Raw genomic sequence first — 20,288 nt, forward strand, 5'->3', positions numbered from 1 at the left:
TGAAACCATATTGCCAAATTTCCCCGTTATCACAAGTCACAAATTCACCGTAAAGCATGAGGAAAACCATTAAAATAAGAAATAAATAATGCAAGAGTATAACCACCAAAAATCCTCAACCCTAGTTTGAATTAAGCAACCAAGAAACATGTAAATATCAAGCAATTTGATGCAATAATTTAATAAGTAAAATTAGGGCTGCCCAATATGCCTTAATAACAGAAGAATTTTGAGAAAAATTTGAGTTTATAGCCCGAAAGGTTGAATTCTTGAGAAAACCCTTAGTTTCTTCTCTTGAGACTTGAGAGGGCGAATGAACGGTGAAAATTTTGTTAACTGATGGGGAATGGGGATTAAAACATGTTTATTGTCGTTTTAAAAGGAAAAAAGGACCAAAAAACCCTCATTCCAAAATGACCCCGAACGCTTTTCGAAAATTTTGAAACTTTCCCCAATCATCTCTTTAACATCTCTTATCATGATTCAAGTCAAAATTACCATTAAAAGCGAGGGAGGATCTAAAATAAAATCAACAGAATTTTTGGGGTCTTATACTCAAATTATCAAACTCCAGCTTCCTTTACACCATTGCCTGTGTTGGTGTCCACAAAGCTTTCTTCCACCACTCTTTAGTTATGTAGATTAGTTTATGTATCATTAACATGAAAATCATGATGTATTACGAACACAATTTTTGTGTGTATATGTAACACAGAAATCATTTTGATACATAACCTATGTCAGCTTTTTAGTCAGTGATGTATCTATAACACAAGAAGCTTTCTGATGCATAACCTTTGTCAAATTTTCGAATAGACACATAAATCTTATATATCAATAATACAAAAAATATCATTCTGATAGATAATTTTTGTACATTCTTCATCTCCATTACAATATCTATGTTCCAGTAATTTAAATCTCTCACATACCTAACTTTTGTACCTTGTAGAATAAAAAAAACTAATAAAACCCCATCTTTCTTCTACAACATCATCCCGCCATTAATGACGGATACCTCATGAAATCGACGAGATACTCATCTTCTTCACCTCCATTAATTTTTCATTTAATGGAGAAACTAAATATGAAAGGAGGACCAGTAAAGAGGAACACTAAATAAGGGAGCAGTAGCCGATGCCTTTAATGGACAAACACAATTTCTCCTTTAATGGAGAAATTGAAGATATTGAGATTTTGATTTTTAAAATTTTATTTTATTTTATGCCGGAAACCGAAAAAGAGATTGTTATCGGTGAAAATGTTGCTGCCATTACCCGAAAATTCGAGCTTAAATTTCATGAAAATCTAAAAAGAGAAAGTAGAGAGAGAGAGATCGGGGAAAGTAGCCGTAAATAAGGTTTAGGGTTCCCTTTTGTTATGTGTATGGCATTTTAAGAAAGAGAAAGCAAATAAAGAATTTAAGTAATTATTTAAAAGAGTTGGAATTTTCAGTGGTTAAGTTAAACTTGTGGTATTAAGTAATTTTTTCATTTTCTTTTAATAGGTGGTAACATAGGATGGTATTATGACGCTCAATGGGGACGTAATACAAAGTGTAATGACTTTATAACACAATGTTAGTAGTACACATGACTACAGTGTACACTAGGGAACCAACATAGCTGTTTGTACACCAAATCGTACAGCTCCAAAAATGAATGTGGCCCTCCAGAACTACAACAAACCCTCCAACTTAAGATTTTGTAATATGTTTCATCCTCTGGATGTTGTTATCAATAAAAGATTCTTTACTTTATTGAATAAATTACATGCTTAAGATTTACACTTCATATTAATTAGACACCTTCAGCGTGGCATTAAGGCTGGAAGCCAAGATTGAGTGATTGCAATCATCTCCAGTACCAGCTTTCTACCAAGGTTTCAGGTCACCAACTGGACCAGCAGTCCAGTTTAAAATCTTCTCCCCAGGCTTCAAGTAAACGCTCCCGCCGTGTGGCAGTTTACGAGCAAGCCCATTCAAAATTTGATGGAAAGCATCTCCTGGTTGAGCAGGTTGTGGAAACAACATAGCCTGCTTCATTGAAGGGTTGGCAAGCAATCTCTGCTTCCTCAATATTTCCTCTGGTGGAATAGAAGTGAGAATAGTATCCAAATTTGGAACATCCTTCTCGTCTACAAAAACACCAATCTCTTCCCAGGGGATTGCATCAGCAAATGGCAAGACAATATCATCTGCAATGATAGAAGGGATACATCCAAATATAACTGCTTCAACCAATCTTGGGCTCCATGGTGCCCACCCAAGTGGGCACAAGCAAAAGATGGCTCGCTGCATGTCCTCGTAGTAAGTAGTTGGATGCTCCGTAGAAATATCAAAGAGAGGATTGTCCTTAAAGTTCTCCCACACTGCTGCCCGGGCACCTCTGCAAAGAGAAATAAGAGTCAGGCACCTTGTCATAAAACAAACTTCTAATTCCATGTTTGAGAGATCAACAAAGAAAATTAAAATGTTTCCCGAACTTGAGTCAGATTTTCAGCTACACACTGGATTTTTGCAGGATTCCTTTTCCCATCTGAAATATTTTGAAGTGGAATAAAATATCACCCTAAACTCTCGCATGCCATAAATAACCAATTGAATATTTGGTGGTGTTGTACAGAGCTTATACATACCTTTTACATTAAAAAGCTTTTTTTTCTCTTCCCTTTCTTCACGAGATAATACATAAATACCTCCACCAACTTGTCCTCTTTTATCTACTACAAACTTCAACTTTTGCCGGGGTAGGACTTGTCTTGGAGTAGAATTACTACCACCCCAAGAGACCAAACCAGATTCCAACAGGCAGTATCATTGATGCACTGCTTTTTTCCACTTCATTTTCATTCCAACACATGATTTTTACTATTTTTTTCCGCTACCTTTTGGTATGACAATAACATGAGTTGAGCTTAAGTGGGAGACAAGGTAAATAAGGATTCATACAATCAACCCCAACTTGTTTGGGATTGAAACGTAATTATTGTTGTTTCTATTTTCGCCATCTTCTTCTCCCTGCAAAGCTCTCCAACAGCTCCAACTAGACCCGCCCGCGACTTTGGATTTTCAGAATACATATTGCAAATATGACAGAATCTGTTTTATGGATTTGAAATATGACTGTCGTGGTAATGACCTAATTTTTGGTGATTTATATGAAATATTTATTTCGGCGTGATTTGACCATTTTACCCCTCCCCGTAGTTGCATTGTGGGAATTCTGGGGTGTGGGTATGATAGACATGGTTTCCAATGCATTTCGGTGTGGTTTATGCGAGATTGTGGTTTCTGATGGTCTTAAAGGCTTATGAGTTGACTTCAGTCGACATCTTTTGATCTGTGCATTGATGGCAAAACGGACTGCGCCAGCAGATTCGGAACATCGATTTTACGTTGGCAAAATTAGTTGGTGTGGTTTTACGACTTTTATATCTCATTTTGACTCTCGGTTCGGAAAGTTGTGAAATTGAATTTTGGGGGTCAACTCCGTGAAAACGGCGTTTTTTTCAAAAATTATCGCCAGAGTCCGGAACGTCGAATTTAATAGGGTAGCATAGTCCGTTTGCGCTTTCGAAATTCCAATAAATCCCGAGGGGTCCATGGAGACTTGAAATTCTCCAATTCTCCAGCCGGTGCACCCGCTTGAGCGACATTTTGGTCACTTAAGTGACCCAGTTAAGCAGCTGGGATGCCGCTTACGCGACTTCAGCATCGCGTACGCGACCGTAGCCTAAGCGACAACAGGGTCGCTTACGCGACACCGGCTGACAAGCGATAGTCGCTTAAGCGATCCAGTGATCGCGTAAGTGATGCCTGGGTCATTTATATACCCCATTTTCGCGATTTTTACACCATTTTCGGAACTAGGAGCTAGGAGTTTGAGTTTTTGAGCTTTTTCTTCCGTTTCTAATTTTGGGTAAGCTCCAGAACTCCTACTTCAACTACTTTTCTTCGATTCTATCATTTAAATCTTGTTTAAATGCGGATTTAAAGGTGGAATTTGGGGATTTTGGCCCGTAAGGCCCAAACTATTTCTTTGAATCAAACTCCAATTTCACTTTGTTTTCACTTGGGTTTTCTCGTATGAGTTTCTTTAATCTTGGGAAATATGTTTTTGGATAAAAATTCAGATTTAGCCTTCCTTTTTAAAAATTCATTTCGGGAGTCCGTTTTGACTCTAATTCGAAAGTGGGCAATATGGGTGTCGTTGGCTTTCTTTTGACGCATAGATACTATATTTATATGTTTTAGTTGATTTTGGGTTCGTTTGTGAGGAGAAAGCTCCGAATTGAAGGCTTTTGGGATTGGTTTTCGACATGCGAGGTAGGTTATGGCTTAACTTTCTTTAAACTGGGCTGGATAGTTAACGTGAGTACAAACCGTGTGGAGTTTTATATGCCTTGTGTATATGATATTAGTTATATCTTGTTTAATGAAAAAGCCTAATGTGGTATTAATACATTTTTGTGTATTTTACACTATCGTTATATGAATTATGTTAAATTTCATAGATGGTTGGAATACTGAGTGGATTTTGGCTCACGTGGTTGGTATATTGGTTGAATATGAAAATTCTCATTTTGATTGGCTATGAGCATTACATCCTCATATCATACAGATTCATGAAACATTGGTACCACTATGAAAATACTGAAAACACTGGCTTTTTCTGACAGAAAATGTGAAATCTTTAAAATCCTCTACCAATAGATATGTCAGAGAAGAGATATGGATATCGCATTGAATATGGATTGTATATGGGTTGATGAACCCCCCCATGGGTCCTACCTCGGGAGCACAGGTCGGTAGGTGTATACGGAGGTTGTGCGATGACCTCGTGCATCACATCATCATCATCATCACCATCATCATTATTGCATTTTATTATACACTTTGTGCTATCTTTGTGTGGAGTATGGTCCTTGATATGATATTTGTCTCTGTGTATTACTTTCTTCATACCTGTATGTGTGATATTCGTATACTTGTGTTTCCATGTTGTATTTGCATGTGGTATATGTGAATATTGTAGAACTGTTAGTGGAGACGATGTGGGCTACCATGTGGGACATTTTCTGATTGCAGGTGATGTGCATCTAGTGTTTATTCTGTATGCTTTATTTTCTACTTTGCTCAGTCGGTCTATGATACCTACTGAGTACAAGTGGACCATACTCACTCCTACTGCGTCCTTTCAGTGCAGATCCAGGTTCGAGTGCGCCTCACGACAGTTGATTCAAGCGGTACTTGGAGCCTGTTTGAGGTAGTAGTTGATCTATGCATTCGGAGTCGACTTCTACCTTTTCTTATCTAGACTATGTCTTATTTGTATTCAGAGGTAAGAGATAAGAGTTTTGATCCTGTTTGGATATGTTGTGTATTTTTTAGCTCAATTTGTACTAGTTAATTCTAACACAGCGACACCAGGTTTTGGGATTTTGTATGGTTTTATTTCTCCGCTTTTATTATATGGATATGGTTCGATTTCATTCTAGAAGCCACGCCTTGGATTTTGGTAATATCTTTCATTTCATATCAGTTTGAGTGATAGGCTTACTTGTTAAGGCTTGCCGCGATAAGTGTCAGCATGACCCTTGATTTTTGGGTCTTGACAAATTGGTATCAAAGCAGCCAGGTTCATTGGTCTCAACAGTGTAAGAACGAGGCGTCTATAGAGTCTCGTGGATCGATACATTGACGTCCGCATATATCTTCGAGAGGCTATAATATGTCTTTAGGAAACTTCCCTTATTTTATTCCTTATCATGCGGATCTTTCATACCCTGTATTCTAAACTGAGTTTCACTCTTTCTGTGCCAATGTACCTGGTGTTCCTCCAGCTCCAAGTATTGTAGCTTTGTCTGTGCCAGAGTCTGTCTATGGTGTTCCTCTGGTTCCGAGTGTGGATCCTCCAGTAGTACCTACATCTGCCTTTGGTACTCCACACATTCCAAGTGTTGTTCCTCTTTCAGCGCCTCCATCTGAGTATGGTATTCCAAGTCAAGAGTTCAATCTTCGTCTATGTTACCTTATCAGGTGGGGTCTCAGCCAGCCAGATTCACTATGCCTCCTCTTATTACAAGTACAGTCATGTCTTCTGAGGATCAGAAGAGGTTTGAGAAATTCACTCGCTTGGGTCCTCCTAGGTTCAATGGTGTTGTAAGCAAGGATGCCTATGAGTTCTTGATAGACCGTTATGAAAAATTGCATAACCTTGGTTCACTTGAGTCACATGGGGTTGCGTATACTACTTATCAATTGAGAGATACAGCCAGAGATTGGTAGAGGTCGCTTGTTAGTTGCAGACCTCTTGATTCTCCAGAGATGACTTGGGATCAGTTTGTTGAGGCTTTTTTGGACAGGTTTGTGCCTTTCCGTCTGAGGAATCAAATGAGAGATGAGATTGATCGCTTAGAGCAGGGCTCCATGACTGTTGCAGAGTATGAGGCACGTTTCCATGCCTTGTCTAGATTTTTTATGCCAGTATTTCAACCGAGTCGGAGAAAATTCGAAAGTTCGTGAAGGGGTTGGATGTTTCTCTTCAACTTGCTATGACTCAAATGGTAGTGTATGAGGCATCATGTCGGAGTATTGTGGATCATGCTACGATGACTGATTCTATTTTTCGAGCGTCTTAGGGAGGCGCCAAGAGGGTGTGCCGTCAGGGTGAGTTCAGAGGTCACACTTCTCGAGGTAGAGATTCTAGAGGTTTTCATGAGTATCATAGTAGACTGGTGCAGGTAGTTTTGCAGGGTCAGGTAGTGGGTTTTCTGGTTCAGCAACTTCGGGTAGTCGTCCCTGTTTGTTTCAGATCTGCATCTATGTTATTTGATCCAGGATCAAATTTCTCCTATATGTGCATATTTTGCTTCAGTTTTTTATTCTGCTAGTGAGTTTCTTGATATTCCTATTCGTGTATCTACCCCCTTAGGAGATTCTTTAGTGGTAGACTTTCACGGGTCGTGAGACTTGGGTAGATCTGCTTGTTTTAGATATCGTAGATTTCAACGTCATCTTGGGTATGCATTGATTAGCTCCTTATCATGTTTTCCTAAATTGTTATGCTAAGACTGTGACATTAGCTTCGCCAGGTGTGCCAAGGATAGCTTGGGAGGGTGTGTTTCATTCGGGTCCCAAGAGAGTTATATCTTTCCTTCAGGCTCGTCGTTTGGTAGAGAGGGATGTTCGTATTATTTAAACCATATTTGTGATACTAGTATTGCTTCCCCTGGGTTCTATTCGTGGTGTCCGTAAGTTCATGGACGTTTTTCCTATCGATTTGTCTAGTATGCCTCCGAATTGTGATATTGACTTTGCTATTGATGTTGAGCCGGGCACCAAGCCCATCTTTATTCCTTCTTATAGAATGACCCTAACCAAGTTGAAGGAATTGAAGAATCAGTTGCAGGGGTTGTTGGATAAAGGATTTATCCGACCTAGTGTACCACCTTGGAGTGCGCCTATCTTATTTGTGAAGAAAAGAATGGGTCTATGCGTATGTGTATGGATTATCAGCAATTGAACAAAGTGACGATTAAAAATAAGTATCCTTTTCCTCATATTGATGATTTGTTTGATCAGCTTCAGGGTGCTTCGGTGTTTTCAAAGATTGATTTGAGATTCCAGTATCACCAGTTGACGATTAGAGCTCCGGATATTCCGAAGACAGCTTTTCAGACTTGGTACGGTCATTATGAGATCTTGGTCATGTCCTTCGGATTGACCAATGCCCTAGCCACGTTCATGGAGTTCATGAACAAGGTATTTCAACCATATCTCGACTTTTTTTTATTGTATTTATAGATGATATCTTGGTCTATTTCAAGAGTGATGCCGATCATGAGGAGCATTTGTGGATTGCGCTTCAAAGCTTGAGGGATGAGAAGTTGCATGCAAAGTTCTCCAAGTGTGAGTTTAGGTTGGAGTCTGTCTCTTTCTTGGGTCACGTGGGGACCAAAGATGGGATTATGGTCGATCCGGCCAAGATTGCAGCGGTTCGTGATTGGGCTAGGCCTACTTCTCCTACCGAGATTCAAAGTTTTGTTGGTTTAGCAGGCTACTATCGACACTTTGTTGAAGGTTTTTCATCTATTGTTGTTCCATTGACCAAGTTAACTCAGAAGAAGATTTCCTTCCAGTGGTTTGATGTTTGTGAAGCGAGCTTTCAAAAGCTCGAGGATTTGTTGACTTAGGCTCCTATCTTGACCTTGCCCAAGGAGGGTGTGGGTTTCACCATCTTCTGTGATGCTTCAGGTGTTGTCCTAGGTGTTGTGATGATACAGGAGGATAAGGTGATTGCTTATGATTCTCGCCAGTTGAAGTCCCATGAGAGAAATTACCCTATCCATGATTTGGAGTTGTGCGCGGTTGTTTTTGCTTTGAAGTTGTGGAGGCACTACTTCTGTGGAGTTCTTTGTGAGATTTTCTTGGATCATCGTAGCCTTCAATACTTCTTCACCCAGCTAGATCTTAATAAGAGGCAGCACCATTGGCTTGAGTTGCTTATGGATTATGACTTGACAATTCTCTATCATCCAGGCAAGGCTAATGTGGTTGTGGATGCCTTGAGTTGAAAGTCGAATAGCATGGATAGTTTGGCGCATCTTTTGACCCATGAGAGGCCTTTGGCCTTAGAGGTTCAGCATTTGGCTAACCAGATGGTTAGGCTTGATATTTCGACACCTGGATGTATTTTGTCATCCGTGGAGACTAGGTTTTCTTTGATGAAGCAGATTTGGGATCATCAGTTTAATGATGTTGGATTGAGATTAATTCGGGATAGGGTGTTGAGTAGTGATGCTAAGAAAGCCCCACTTGATTCTGATGGTGTTTTAAGGATTGGAGGCCGAGTTTGTGTGTCGAGAGTGGGTGATTGGATTAAATTGATTTTGGAGGAAGCTCATCGTTCCAGGTATTTCATTCATCCAGGAGGAAGATGTACCGTGATTTAAGACAGCATTACTGATGAGGCGGTATGAGGAAGGACGTAGTGGATTTTATAGCTCGTTGCGTATGTTGCCAGCAGGTGAAGGCCGAGCATTTGAGACCTGGTGGTTTGCTTCAGAGGTTACCCATTCCCGAGTGGAAATGGGAAAGAATCACTATGGACTTCGTGACTGGGTTGCCTCGTACTTCTCGTGGTTCTAATAGTGTTTGGGTCATTGCAGATCGGTTGATCAAATATGCTCACTCTGGTTCAGGTTTCTTACAGTGCTGAGAGGTTGGCCCGTATCTATATTCGTGAGATAGTCTATCTTTATAGTGTACCGAAGTCTATCATCTCAAATCGAGGTTCAGTGTTCACATCTCACTTTTTGACTTTGCAAGAAGAGTTGGGTACCCGATAGATCTTAGCTTAGCTTTTCACCCGAGACCAATAGTCAGTCGGAGCGAACTATTCAGGTTTTGGAGGATATGCTCCGCGCTTGCGTCATGGACTTTGGAGGCTAGTGGGAGAAACATCTAGCTTTGGCGGAGTTTGCGTATAATAATAGTTATCATTCCAGTATTGAGATGGTTCCTTTCGAGGCTTTATATGGTAGGCATTGACGCTCCCCAGTTGGTTGGTTTGATATTTTCGAGATTAGACCCAGAGGTACGTACTTACTTCGCGAGTCTTTGGATAGAGTTTGGGTCATTCAGGATATACTTCGAGGGGCTCAGAGTAGGCAAAAGCTATGCGGATCGTAGGCTTCGTGCCTTAAGGTTCAGTGTTGGTGATCATGCCTTCCTTCGTGTGTCACCCATGAAGGGTGTGATGAGATTCGGGAAGATAGGCAAGCTTAACCCAAGGTATATTGAACCTTTTGAGATCCTTCGGACAACTAGGGATGTGGCTTATGAGTTAGCATTGCCTTAGATTTACTAGCTATTCATTCAGTTTTTCATGTCTCCATGCTTCGACGTTTCATTCCTGATGAGTCTCATGTCATTTGTTAGGATTCAGTCTAATTAAACGAGTGGTTATCTTTTGTTGAGGAGTTTGTCTCCATTCTAGCCAAGGATGTTAGACGATTGCGTTCTAGAGTTATTCCTGTGATTAAGGTCCAGTGAAGGCATCGGCCTGTAGATGAGTCTACTTAAGAGATCGAGTCTGATATGTATAGTAAACCCTAGTTTTTCACTGATTCAGGTATTTCTTTTATCTTTAGTTCGAAAACGAACTAGATTCTTAGTAGTGGATGATGGAATGACCTAATTTTTGGTGATTTATGTGAAATATTTATTTCGTCGTGATTTGACCATTGTACCCTCCCCATAGTTGCATTGTGGTAATTCTGCGGTGTGGGAATAATAGGCATGATTTTTAATGCATTTCGGTGTGGTTTTTGCAAGATTGGTTTTTGATGGTCCTGCAAGATTGGTTTTTGATGGTCCTAAAGGCTCATTAGTTGACTTTGGTCGACATCTTTTCATCTGTGCGTCGGATGGCAAAACGGATTGCGTCAGTAGATTCGGAACGTCGATTTTAGGTTGGTAGCATGATTGGCGTGGTTCTACGGCTTTTATATCTCATTTCGACCCTCGATTCAGAAAGTTGTGAAATTAAATTTCGAGGGCCAACTCTATGAAAACGATATTTTTTTCAAAAATTTGATATCACCATTGAGTTTCGTGCGTCAAATTTGATAGGGTAGCATAGTCCATTTGCGTTCTCGAGATTCCGAATGAATCCCGAGGGTTCCATTCTTCAGCTGGTGCACCTCTTAAGCGACCCAGTTGAGCAGCCGAGATGCCGCTTACGCGACTTCTGTGTCGCGTACGCAATCGTCGCCTATGCGACAACAGGGTCGCTTATGCGACACCGGTTGGCAGGCGAAGTATTGCTTAAGCGATGCCTGGGTCATTTATATACCATATCTTTGCGATTTTTACACCATTTTTGAGACTAGGAGCTTGGGTTCGAGTTTTTGAGTTTTTTCTTCTATTTTTAAGCTTGGGTAAGCTCCAAAACTCCTATTTCAACTACTTTCTTCGAGTCTATCATTTAAATCTTGTTTAAATGCAGATTTAAAAATGAAATTTGGAAATTTTGGCCCGAAAGGCTCAAACTATCATTTCTTCGAATCAAATCCCAATTTCACTTCGTTTTAACTTGGGTTTTCTCCTATGAATTCCTTTAATCTTGGGAAATATATTTTTGAACAAAAATTTTGATTTCACCCTTCTTTTTCGAAAAATCCATTTCAGAGGCCCGTTTTGACCCCGATTCAGAAGTGGGCAATATGGGTGTCTTTGGCTTTCTTTTGACACTTAGATTCTATATTTGTATGTTTTTTGTTGATTCTGGATCCGTTCATGAGGGGAAAGCTCGGATTGAAGGGCTTTGAGATTAATTTTTGGCATTCGAGATAGGTTATGACTTAACTTTCTTCAGACTGGGCAGGGTAGTTAACATTAGTACAAAATCATATTAATGGTGTGGAAACTAATCATGAAAATGGGTATATCTTGTTTGATGAAAAAGCCTAATGTGGTATCAATAGTACATTTTGGTGTATTTTACTTTATTGATATATGAATTATGTTGGATTTCATGGATGGTTGGAATACTGAATGGATTTTGGCTCATGTGGTTGGTATATTTGTTGAATATGAAAATTCTCATTTTGGTTGGTTGTGAGCATTACATCCTCATATCATATACATTAATGAAACATTGGTACCACCGTCGAAATACTAGAAACACTGACTTTTTTCTGACAAAAAATGACATCTTTAAAATCCTCTACCGATGGATGTGTCAGAGAAGAGATATGGATATGGTATTGGATATGAATTGTATATGGCTTGAGAAACCCTCCCCCCATGGGTCCTACCTTGGGACCACAGCTCGGTAGGTGTATACGGAGGTTGTGCGGCGACCTCGTGCATCACATCATCATCATCATTATTGCATTTCATTATATACTTTGTGCTTTCTTTGTGTGGAGTATCGACCTTGATATGATATTTGTCTCTGTGTATTACTTTCTTCATACTTGTATGTGTGATATCCGTATACTTGTGTTTCTATGTTGTATTTGCATGTGGTATATGTGAATATTGTAGAACTGTTAGTGGAGATGGCGTGGGCTATCGTTTGGGATATTTTCTGATTGCAGGCGACGTGCCCTTAGTGTGTATTTTGTATGCTTTATTTTCTATTTTGCTCAGTCGGCCTATGATACCTATTGTGTACAAGTGGCCCGTACTCACTCCTACTGCGTCCTTTCGGTGCAGATACAGTTTCGAGTGCGCCTCACGGTAATTGATTCAGGCGGTACTTGAAGCCCATTCAAGGTAGCAGTTGATCTATGCCTCCGAAGTTGACTTCTTCCTTTTCTTATCTAGACTGTCTTATTTGTATTCAGAGACAGAGTTTTGTTCCTATCTGCATATCTTGTGCATTTTTTACCTCAAGTTGAATTAGTTAGTTCTTACACTGTGACACTAGGTTTTGGGATTTTGTATGATTTTATTTCTTCCCTTTTATTTTATGTATGTGGTTCGGTTTCATTCTAGAAGCCTCGCCTTGGGTTTTGGTAATATCTTTCTTTTCATATCAGTTTAGGTGATAGACTTACTTGTCAAGGCTTGTCGCGACAAGTGCCAGCAGGACCCTTGATTTTTGGATCGTGACAGTCGCCTCTTATTTAATTAAGATGATATGAAATCATCTGACAATAAAAAAAATTTCAATAACTGCGGTATTCGAGCCTCGATTAATTCCATGGGATACCTGTCACCTCCCACCAGCAACAAGTATCAGATAACTTTGTCCACCAAATCCTCTGACAATAATAATATACTGCAAAGCAAAGGATAAAAATTCACAAACAAAACGCTCATATTACAATACTGTACAAGGGTGCAACACAAAATGAGAATCTCAAAATATCCAATCCAATTGTTAAATAATTTATTTTCAAACAGCGGGAGTAGGGGATGGGTGGAGAAAGGGGGCTCCATGTAGTTGAACTGGAACATTGGTGGGCTAATGAAGAAGAAAGGGTGGGTGACGGAAAGATTTCTAAGGATTATACCGAACATAATTCATGAAGGAGAGCCTTGGAGTAATTGGTAAAGTTTTTGTCATCTGACCAAGAGGTCACGGGTTCAAGTTTTGGAAACATCCTCTAACAAAAATCAAGGTAAAATTGCATACAATAGATCCTTGTGGTTGGGCCCTTCCCCGGATGTTGCGCATAGCGACAGCTTTAGTGCACCAGACTCAGCTTTTTATAATTTCCAGTGAAGAGAAGTAAAAGGTAAAAGGAGAAAACGAGCCAAGAATGGAAAAAGAAAAAGTAGAATTAAAATAAACAAAGAAATGAAACATTCTAAATAAAGAAATGTTGTTAAGACATTTAGCTTTTTTCCATTTCACACGCCTTTTTAGACACACTATCTACGCCGCATGGGCTCAAAAAGTGATATTAATACCACTTTGAACTAGTTTAGGGGGTAATGGCAGAGGCATATCCGGGATTTCAAGAAGATGGGTGTGCTATACTTGTGTTTGATTTAATGATCGGTGGGAAGTTGTAATGGAAGATAGACCCTCACAACCACTCCCCGCAAATCCTACCCTTGCCCAAATTAAATCTCATTTAAAAGAGAACCAAAACATACAAAGCCAAAACTACAATTCAAAATTCAGGTGTAGATTCAATTTTTTTAGGCTTGTGAGACACCAAAAGAAGCTCAGGAAAAAGACTAAAAAGAAGAGTATCAAGTGATAGAGTAAAATAAATACAGATCTTAAATTAGAAATGGGATTAAATCTCTTAAGATGCAAGAGGATGAGACTATCACCTGACAGATATTGTTACAAAATTTGTAAAGTCAAGTGATCAACTTGCAGATATCTTTACCAAGTCCCTCCTCGGTCCTCGTATTAAATACATTTGTAACAAGCTAGGTACATATGACTTGTATGCACCAGCTTCAGGGGGAGTGTTAGAATATGAGTAGGAATAGGAATAGTATACACAATCCTACTTGGAAAATGATTGTAACGTAGTGTCTATAAATAGGGTGTCAATGTAATTATGTAGACACACAATTAAGTAATATTTGTCTCCATTATTTCTCACAATTATAACATCTAAATGACTCGATCTACTTGGTGATGAGCATTCGTGACTTCTTAGGAAAGTCAGTTATCTTCAACTAATTTAATTTCTAGCATTAAGAATCAAATGTGATTTAATCATAGACATAAAACACGGGGATACCTCGCATAATAACCACCTTCTGGATCATTTCCTACATCATAGAACAAGCCACGGAAGTAAACAAAGATGGATCGTGGAATATCTGGAGGGATGAAGTGAGATTGCATTTTCTGTGGAGGAGCATAGGGAGGAATTGTAATTGAACCATCCTTCAAACACACATGATTTCTTTGCCCAAAAGTTTGAACTAAAGTTGAACGCTGGAGCAACGGAAGAATTCCCCTGCCAATAGCCTTTTCCTCCTGCAATTGCATGAAGTAATCAAATGTGACCACATACTCTCAGTCCTTGAAGTAATGAAGGAAATTTACAGTAAAGAAATAAGAAACTGGAGTCATCCCTTGGGATTTTCACTACCTTTTTAGCAAAATCCAGTTAAAGATAATTTTGATGTGTATATCTATCAATTTGTGTTTTGTGCGTGCAGGAAAGAGAGTAAAAGAGAACGTGTAGAGAGAGAGAGGAGACTTAATTCTCACTTGATAATGAAAACAAGCAGCAAAATCGTGTGGGACAATGAAGAAGTGATCAGCACCCTCTGTCCTATTCCAATAAGGCCAATTAGAAGCAATAAGTTGTATTGCACTCCTCATCATTCGTGGTGACTTGAAGGGTAAAGGAAGGCCATTTGGTGTCAGGTCACAAGTGGTGTAAACAGGGGTGTAGAACCAATCAGCTTCCTCGGGATTAAGGGTTCGGACAGGGCTAGATAAGAGGAAACGATGCATATAGATCTCCGCAGCAAACATGTGGCTGAGACATCGTGGGTCTTTCTGAAGAATTTTCTTGTTGTATTTGCTGGGAAGCTCATATACAAAAACTTTTAACCTCCCAACAGGATCATCTTCTAAGACATCACCAGCACTACCTGAATTGCACAAATGAAAGGAAAGTAGATGACTTCATAGAGTTCAAAGCAAGTGTTCATGTCCTTATTGGCTACCCTAATTTCACATGCTAAATGACAAGATCATGTAGTCAGACATGCAAAGCGACAGATAGGGAAATCATACTCTGTAAGCCTTTATTCTAAACGATTTCATATTAGAAGGATTAGAAGAATCTAATTATATTTAATTTTTGCAGTATACATTATATCACAGGAGAATTTTTCAGTTTGTTGCTTTACACTAAGAAGGATGACACTTCTGTAGCACTTGTAACACTGAAATTTCTCATCAAAATAATATCTACGCTATTGCAACTATTATTCATCCATACAACAAATCTCCTAACTCCCCAGTACACACATATACATGGACCAATATGTCCTAATGGGATTTGATACAAGTATTGGTTGCAAAAGTAATCAAGATGGATAAAAAGATCAAGAGGATTGAGTTTGAGTTGATGCTGAAGTGAATTAGATTGTTTTTACTGTTTTACTGTTACATTGTTGTGCTGTTCACTAGTCTGTTATTACTGTAGCTGTAGCAAATTCCAATTATTAGTTAGTTAGTCAGAGGTAGTTACTGGGAGCTACTTTGTCTATAAATACTCTCAGTTGTACTTTCAGAATTCATTGAGTAATAATACAAACTTCTTCTCTTCTTAAATCTCTATTCTTCTCTAATTAGCTGAGTTCTCAAAATTTTCCCTGGTCAGCCATAGTTGTTCATCGAGCTTAGCTCCTTGAGCTGCAGTTTCCATTTACGTGCATCAATTGGTCTCAGAGACACTCGAGCCTTGGCATGATAGTTACCAGAAACAAGGGTCAAGATAAGGGTGCTGAAGAAGTAGATGATCGGTGGACTCAAATTCAAGAGCAGTTGCAACAATTGATGGAAGGCATGACTGCCATGAACGACAAGAATTCAAGAATGAGAAGGAATTGGACGAGTTGAAAGCAGCAATGCATCGAATAGCTGGTGGGGAAAGGGAGAAAGAACAAGCAAGAACTGAATCCTCTAATTACAGACCTTGTTCTGTTGAATTTCAGCACGAGATCAAGCATAAGGATCATCACACTAATTCTGGTAACTTCCTTACTAGGTGTTCTAAAGTAGAATTTCCTACATTTTCTGGATATGACCTTCGTACTTGGTTGTATAAAGTAGATCAGTTTTTTGCTTTGGATGAAACCTCTTTTGAACATAGAGTTAAGATAGCATCAATTCATCTGGAGGGGGAAGCCATTGCTTGGCATAAATCTTTTATGAGATCAAGAAGTTCTAGGGTAGAACCTTCTTGGACTGAATATGCACTAGCCTTCAATGAAAGATTTGGAGATGACTTTGAAGATCCTATGGAGGCATTGAAGAAGTAAACTCAAACAGGTAGTGTGAAAGAATACTAGGCTGAGTTTGACAGATTATTCACTGTTGTGAATTTATCTAATGAGAATGCTATTAGTTGTTGTTACCTGGGCTGTTAGGATTCAGGCACCCAGGACACCCAGGACAGTGATGCAGGCCTATAAGATCACTAGACTGCTAGAAATTGTATGTGACGCACAGGTTCAAACATGGGGTTTAAGGTGCACGGAAGGTATAACCAGGGTCCTATTATGCCTACTCCTAGTCACACTAAAACTCCAATTGTTCAGAAGCAAATGACAGTCAATCCTTCTTTCAAGAAACTAATAGAGTCAAGTAGCAACAGACCTCCATTCAAGGTTAATACTAATGGCAATGGGAGAAGATTGACTGCAACAGAAATGAATGAGAAGAGGGCTAAAGGACTGTTTTTTGTGATGATAAATATGTCTTTGGTCATAAGTGTAAAACCAAGAGACAACTCTTCATGGTAGATGTCGTAGATGATGGCTCAAATGTAGAAGATGCAGAACAATGTTCCATTCAAGAAGATAGAACTGAACTAGATGAGTTGATGACTATATCCTTGCAGGCATTTACTGAGACCGTAAGGGTAAACGGATAGCATGAAAAAAGACCCTTGCAAGTCTTGATTGACACTGGTGGCACATACAATTTTATTGATCAAGAGGTTGTTGAGAGGTTGGGTTATTGCTGATATAAGAAAGGTACAGACAACTTCAGTGTGCAAGAATTTGCAGTGGTTGTTGCAGGGCACCACCTTTGTCTCAGACTTTTTGTTGTTACCATTGGGTAATGTGGACATTGTCCTAGGGTACAGTGGTTGAGTACTCTTGGCAGAATACTATTTGATTTCCAGAACAGAACTATAAAATTCATATACAAGGGCAAAAAGCATGTACTAAGAGGGGCAAGCACTACATTGAAGGCTGCTAGGCCAAATCCTTGAACAAGATTGATGTTGCTGAATCTCAGGTTATATGATGACCTTCCTAGCAGGGTTAGAAGACAGCTTGCAGTGTTACAATGTTCAAGCTACTCAAGGTAACTCTCCTGAATTGTCTTTCCTACTAGGAAGGATATGCTAGCATTTGTTAGGCTCCAACAACACTACCACCATACAGAGGATCTTTTAATCATAGGATTCCCCTAATTGAAAATGCTAATCCAGTAAACAAAAGACCATATAGATATCCAGGTGTTAAGAAAGATATCATTGGGAAACTGATACAGGAGATGTTGGATCAGGGAGTTATACAACCAAGCAACAGTCCATATGCATCACCTGTTGTATTGGTTGGCAAGAAGAATGGTAGTTGGACGTTATATGTTGACTGCCGAGAATTAATCAATTGACTATCAAGGTCAAGTTCCCTATTCCTATTATAGAGGCTCTCTTGGATAAGTTAGGAGGTGCTGTAATTTTCTCTAAGATTGATCATAGAGCTAGATACCACCAGTTGAGAATGTATGAGAAGAACATCTTCAAAACTGCATTTAGAACTCATGAAGGACACTATGAGTTTTTGGTCATGCCCTTTGAGCTGACTAATGCTCCATCTTCATTTCAAGCCCTTATGAACTCAGCTTTCAGACCACTATTGAGAAAGTCTATGTTAGTTTCTTTGATGACATTCTAATTTATAGCAAATGTATGAAAGATTACACTGAGCATGCTAAGGCAGTATTTGATCCAATGCAGCAATTTCAGTCTTATGCAAAGATGTCTAAGTGTGCATTTGGAATACCTACAGTTGAATATTTAGGTCATTTCATTAGTGCAGAAGGGGTAACCACTAGTCCTAAAAATATTCAAGCAGTAGAACAATGGCCAGTACCTATTAATCTTAAGCAGGTGAGAGTTTTTTTTTTAGGATTAAAAGGCTACAATAGAAGGTTCAATCAGAGTTTTGGTTCTATTTGCAAACCACACATGAGTTGCTCAAGAAGGATAATTTAAAATGGTTTGATGATACTACAACTGCATTTGCGAAACTGAAGTTAGCATTGATTACTACACCTGTGTTAGCCATGCCTGACAGCTCTATATCTTTTGTGGTCGAAACTGATGCTAGTGGTAAAGGTATAGGAGTTGTGTTGATGCAACAAGGTCATCCTACAGCCTACATCAGTAAAGCTTTAGCCCTAAAGCACCAGGCTATGTCTATGTATGATAGAGAGCTGTTAGCTCGTATTTTTATTATCACTAAATGGCCTCACTACCTTTTAGGTCATTTACACTCAGAACTAATTAGAAAGCCTTGATACACTTGCTTGACCAGAACATTCATACAAACTTTAAGGTGGCTGGTATTTCTAAATTGATGGCATTTGATTTTATCATTGAATATAAGATAAAGCAGTTAATGCTTTGTCTAGTCCAGATCTGAGATATTAGCTATTTCCTTGTTGACCCCTAATGATTCTCTTTATGATCAGATCAAGAATTCTTGGAGTAATGATCCTGACTTACAGGCACTAGTCACTAAACTACAGACTCAACCTTTTGGGGCTTACACTTGGTGCAATGACCAACACATATGGAAGGGAAGATTGGTAGTGGGTGCAAATGATCAAATGAGAAGAAGTATCATTGAATTTGTCGTATTCTACTACTAAGGGGGGCACTCAGGCATGGATACAAGTATCAAAAGACTGTAGTCATTGTTCCATTGGAAATCACTTGTGCAGGATATTAGGAAATTCATTAGCAAATGTGATGTGTCAAAGACATAAGTATGATGTTGCTGCAAATCCTAGACTATTACAACCCTTGCCTATTCCTGATGGTGTATGGACTAATGTGTGTTTAGACTTCGTTGAAGGCTTACCAAAATCTAATGGTAAGGATGTCATCTTGGTAATTGTTGATAGGTTGAGCAAATATAGTCATTTCATGAGCATGCAGCATCCATACACTGCCAAGACAGTAGCTCAATCATTCTTGGACAATGTCTTTAAATTGCATGGAATGCCTTCTACACTGACAAGTGATAGAGATCCTATCTTTCTCAGTACTTTTTGGCAAGAACTATTTATATTACAAGGTGTTCAACTGCAGAGGAGTACAGCATATCACCCTCAAATTGATGGTCAAACTGAGGTAATTAATAGAACTCTTAAGACTTATTTGAGATGATTCTATTCTGATATGCCTAAGGAGTGGTCCAATTATCTCCCCTAGCTGAGTGGTGGTATGATACAACCTATCATTCTACCATTAAATGTACTCCATATGAGGTCTTATATGGGCAAAAACCTCTTTTACACCTTCCCTACTTGGTTGGTAAGTCTTCTTCTGAAATGGTAAACAGATCTTTATCTGTACGGGAGGCTATTATTGCACTTTTGATAGCTTGTCAAAGATGCCAAGAAAAAACTAAAAGCTGCTATTTATCACTTAGCTTGTCAACTAAGTGATAAGCCATTTCCAGAAACGTTAGTTTAGGCTTTGGCATTGAAGTTTTGAATTCATTTCTTAATCAAATTTTTGGGGGGAATTCTGGTGAATCTTTGAAGGAGAACAACATTTGATTTCATCTTTTGTAAGCATAACTCTTTCTTATGAACTATGAATTCATTTTGTGCAATCTTTCTTAAATTCACGAGGAACTAAATCCCTCAACTAGAGTTGCAGGAGCTATGATTAATACATAGTTTATTGGTTTGTTTGGGTTAGATTTGAATGATTGTGGAATTCATCTTGGTAATTCTATTGTGTTGATTGTTTTCTATTGGTTGTTGTTGAAACTTATAGGATTAATATTCAGTATTCATAGTTTCTGTTAT

At 38.9% G+C, this 20,288-nt stretch overlaps 1 protein-coding gene across 3 annotated transcripts in view; it reads right to left on the bottom strand.

Annotated features, from left to right (window-relative positions):
* Window positions 1–1,541: 1,541 nt before the first annotated feature.
* The window catches only part of LOC107850580 (probable beta-1,4-xylosyltransferase IRX10L), a 40,032-nt gene continuing 21,285 nt past the window's right edge, over window positions 1,542–20,288 (bottom strand). For all 3 annotated transcript variants that reach the window (XM_016695197.2, XM_047400752.1, XM_016695199.2), the window contains 3 exons: window positions 14,703–15,091; window positions 14,224–14,465; window positions 1,542–2,387 (listed from right to left, as the gene is read on the bottom strand). In XM_016695197.2, the coding sequence (XP_016550683.1) occupies window positions 1,874–2,387; window positions 14,224–14,465; window positions 14,703–15,091 (1,145 nt within the window). In that variant the 3' untranslated portion in view covers window positions 1,542–1,873. The remainder of the gene's footprint in view (window positions 2,388–14,223; window positions 14,466–14,702; window positions 15,092–20,288) is intronic.

This window comes from Capsicum annuum, chromosome 12 (genome assembly GCF_002878395.1).
Source record: "Capsicum annuum cultivar UCD-10X-F1 chromosome 12, UCD10Xv1.1, whole genome shotgun sequence".
Classification (NCBI taxonomy): Eukaryota; Viridiplantae; Streptophyta; class Magnoliopsida; order Solanales; family Solanaceae; genus Capsicum; species Capsicum annuum.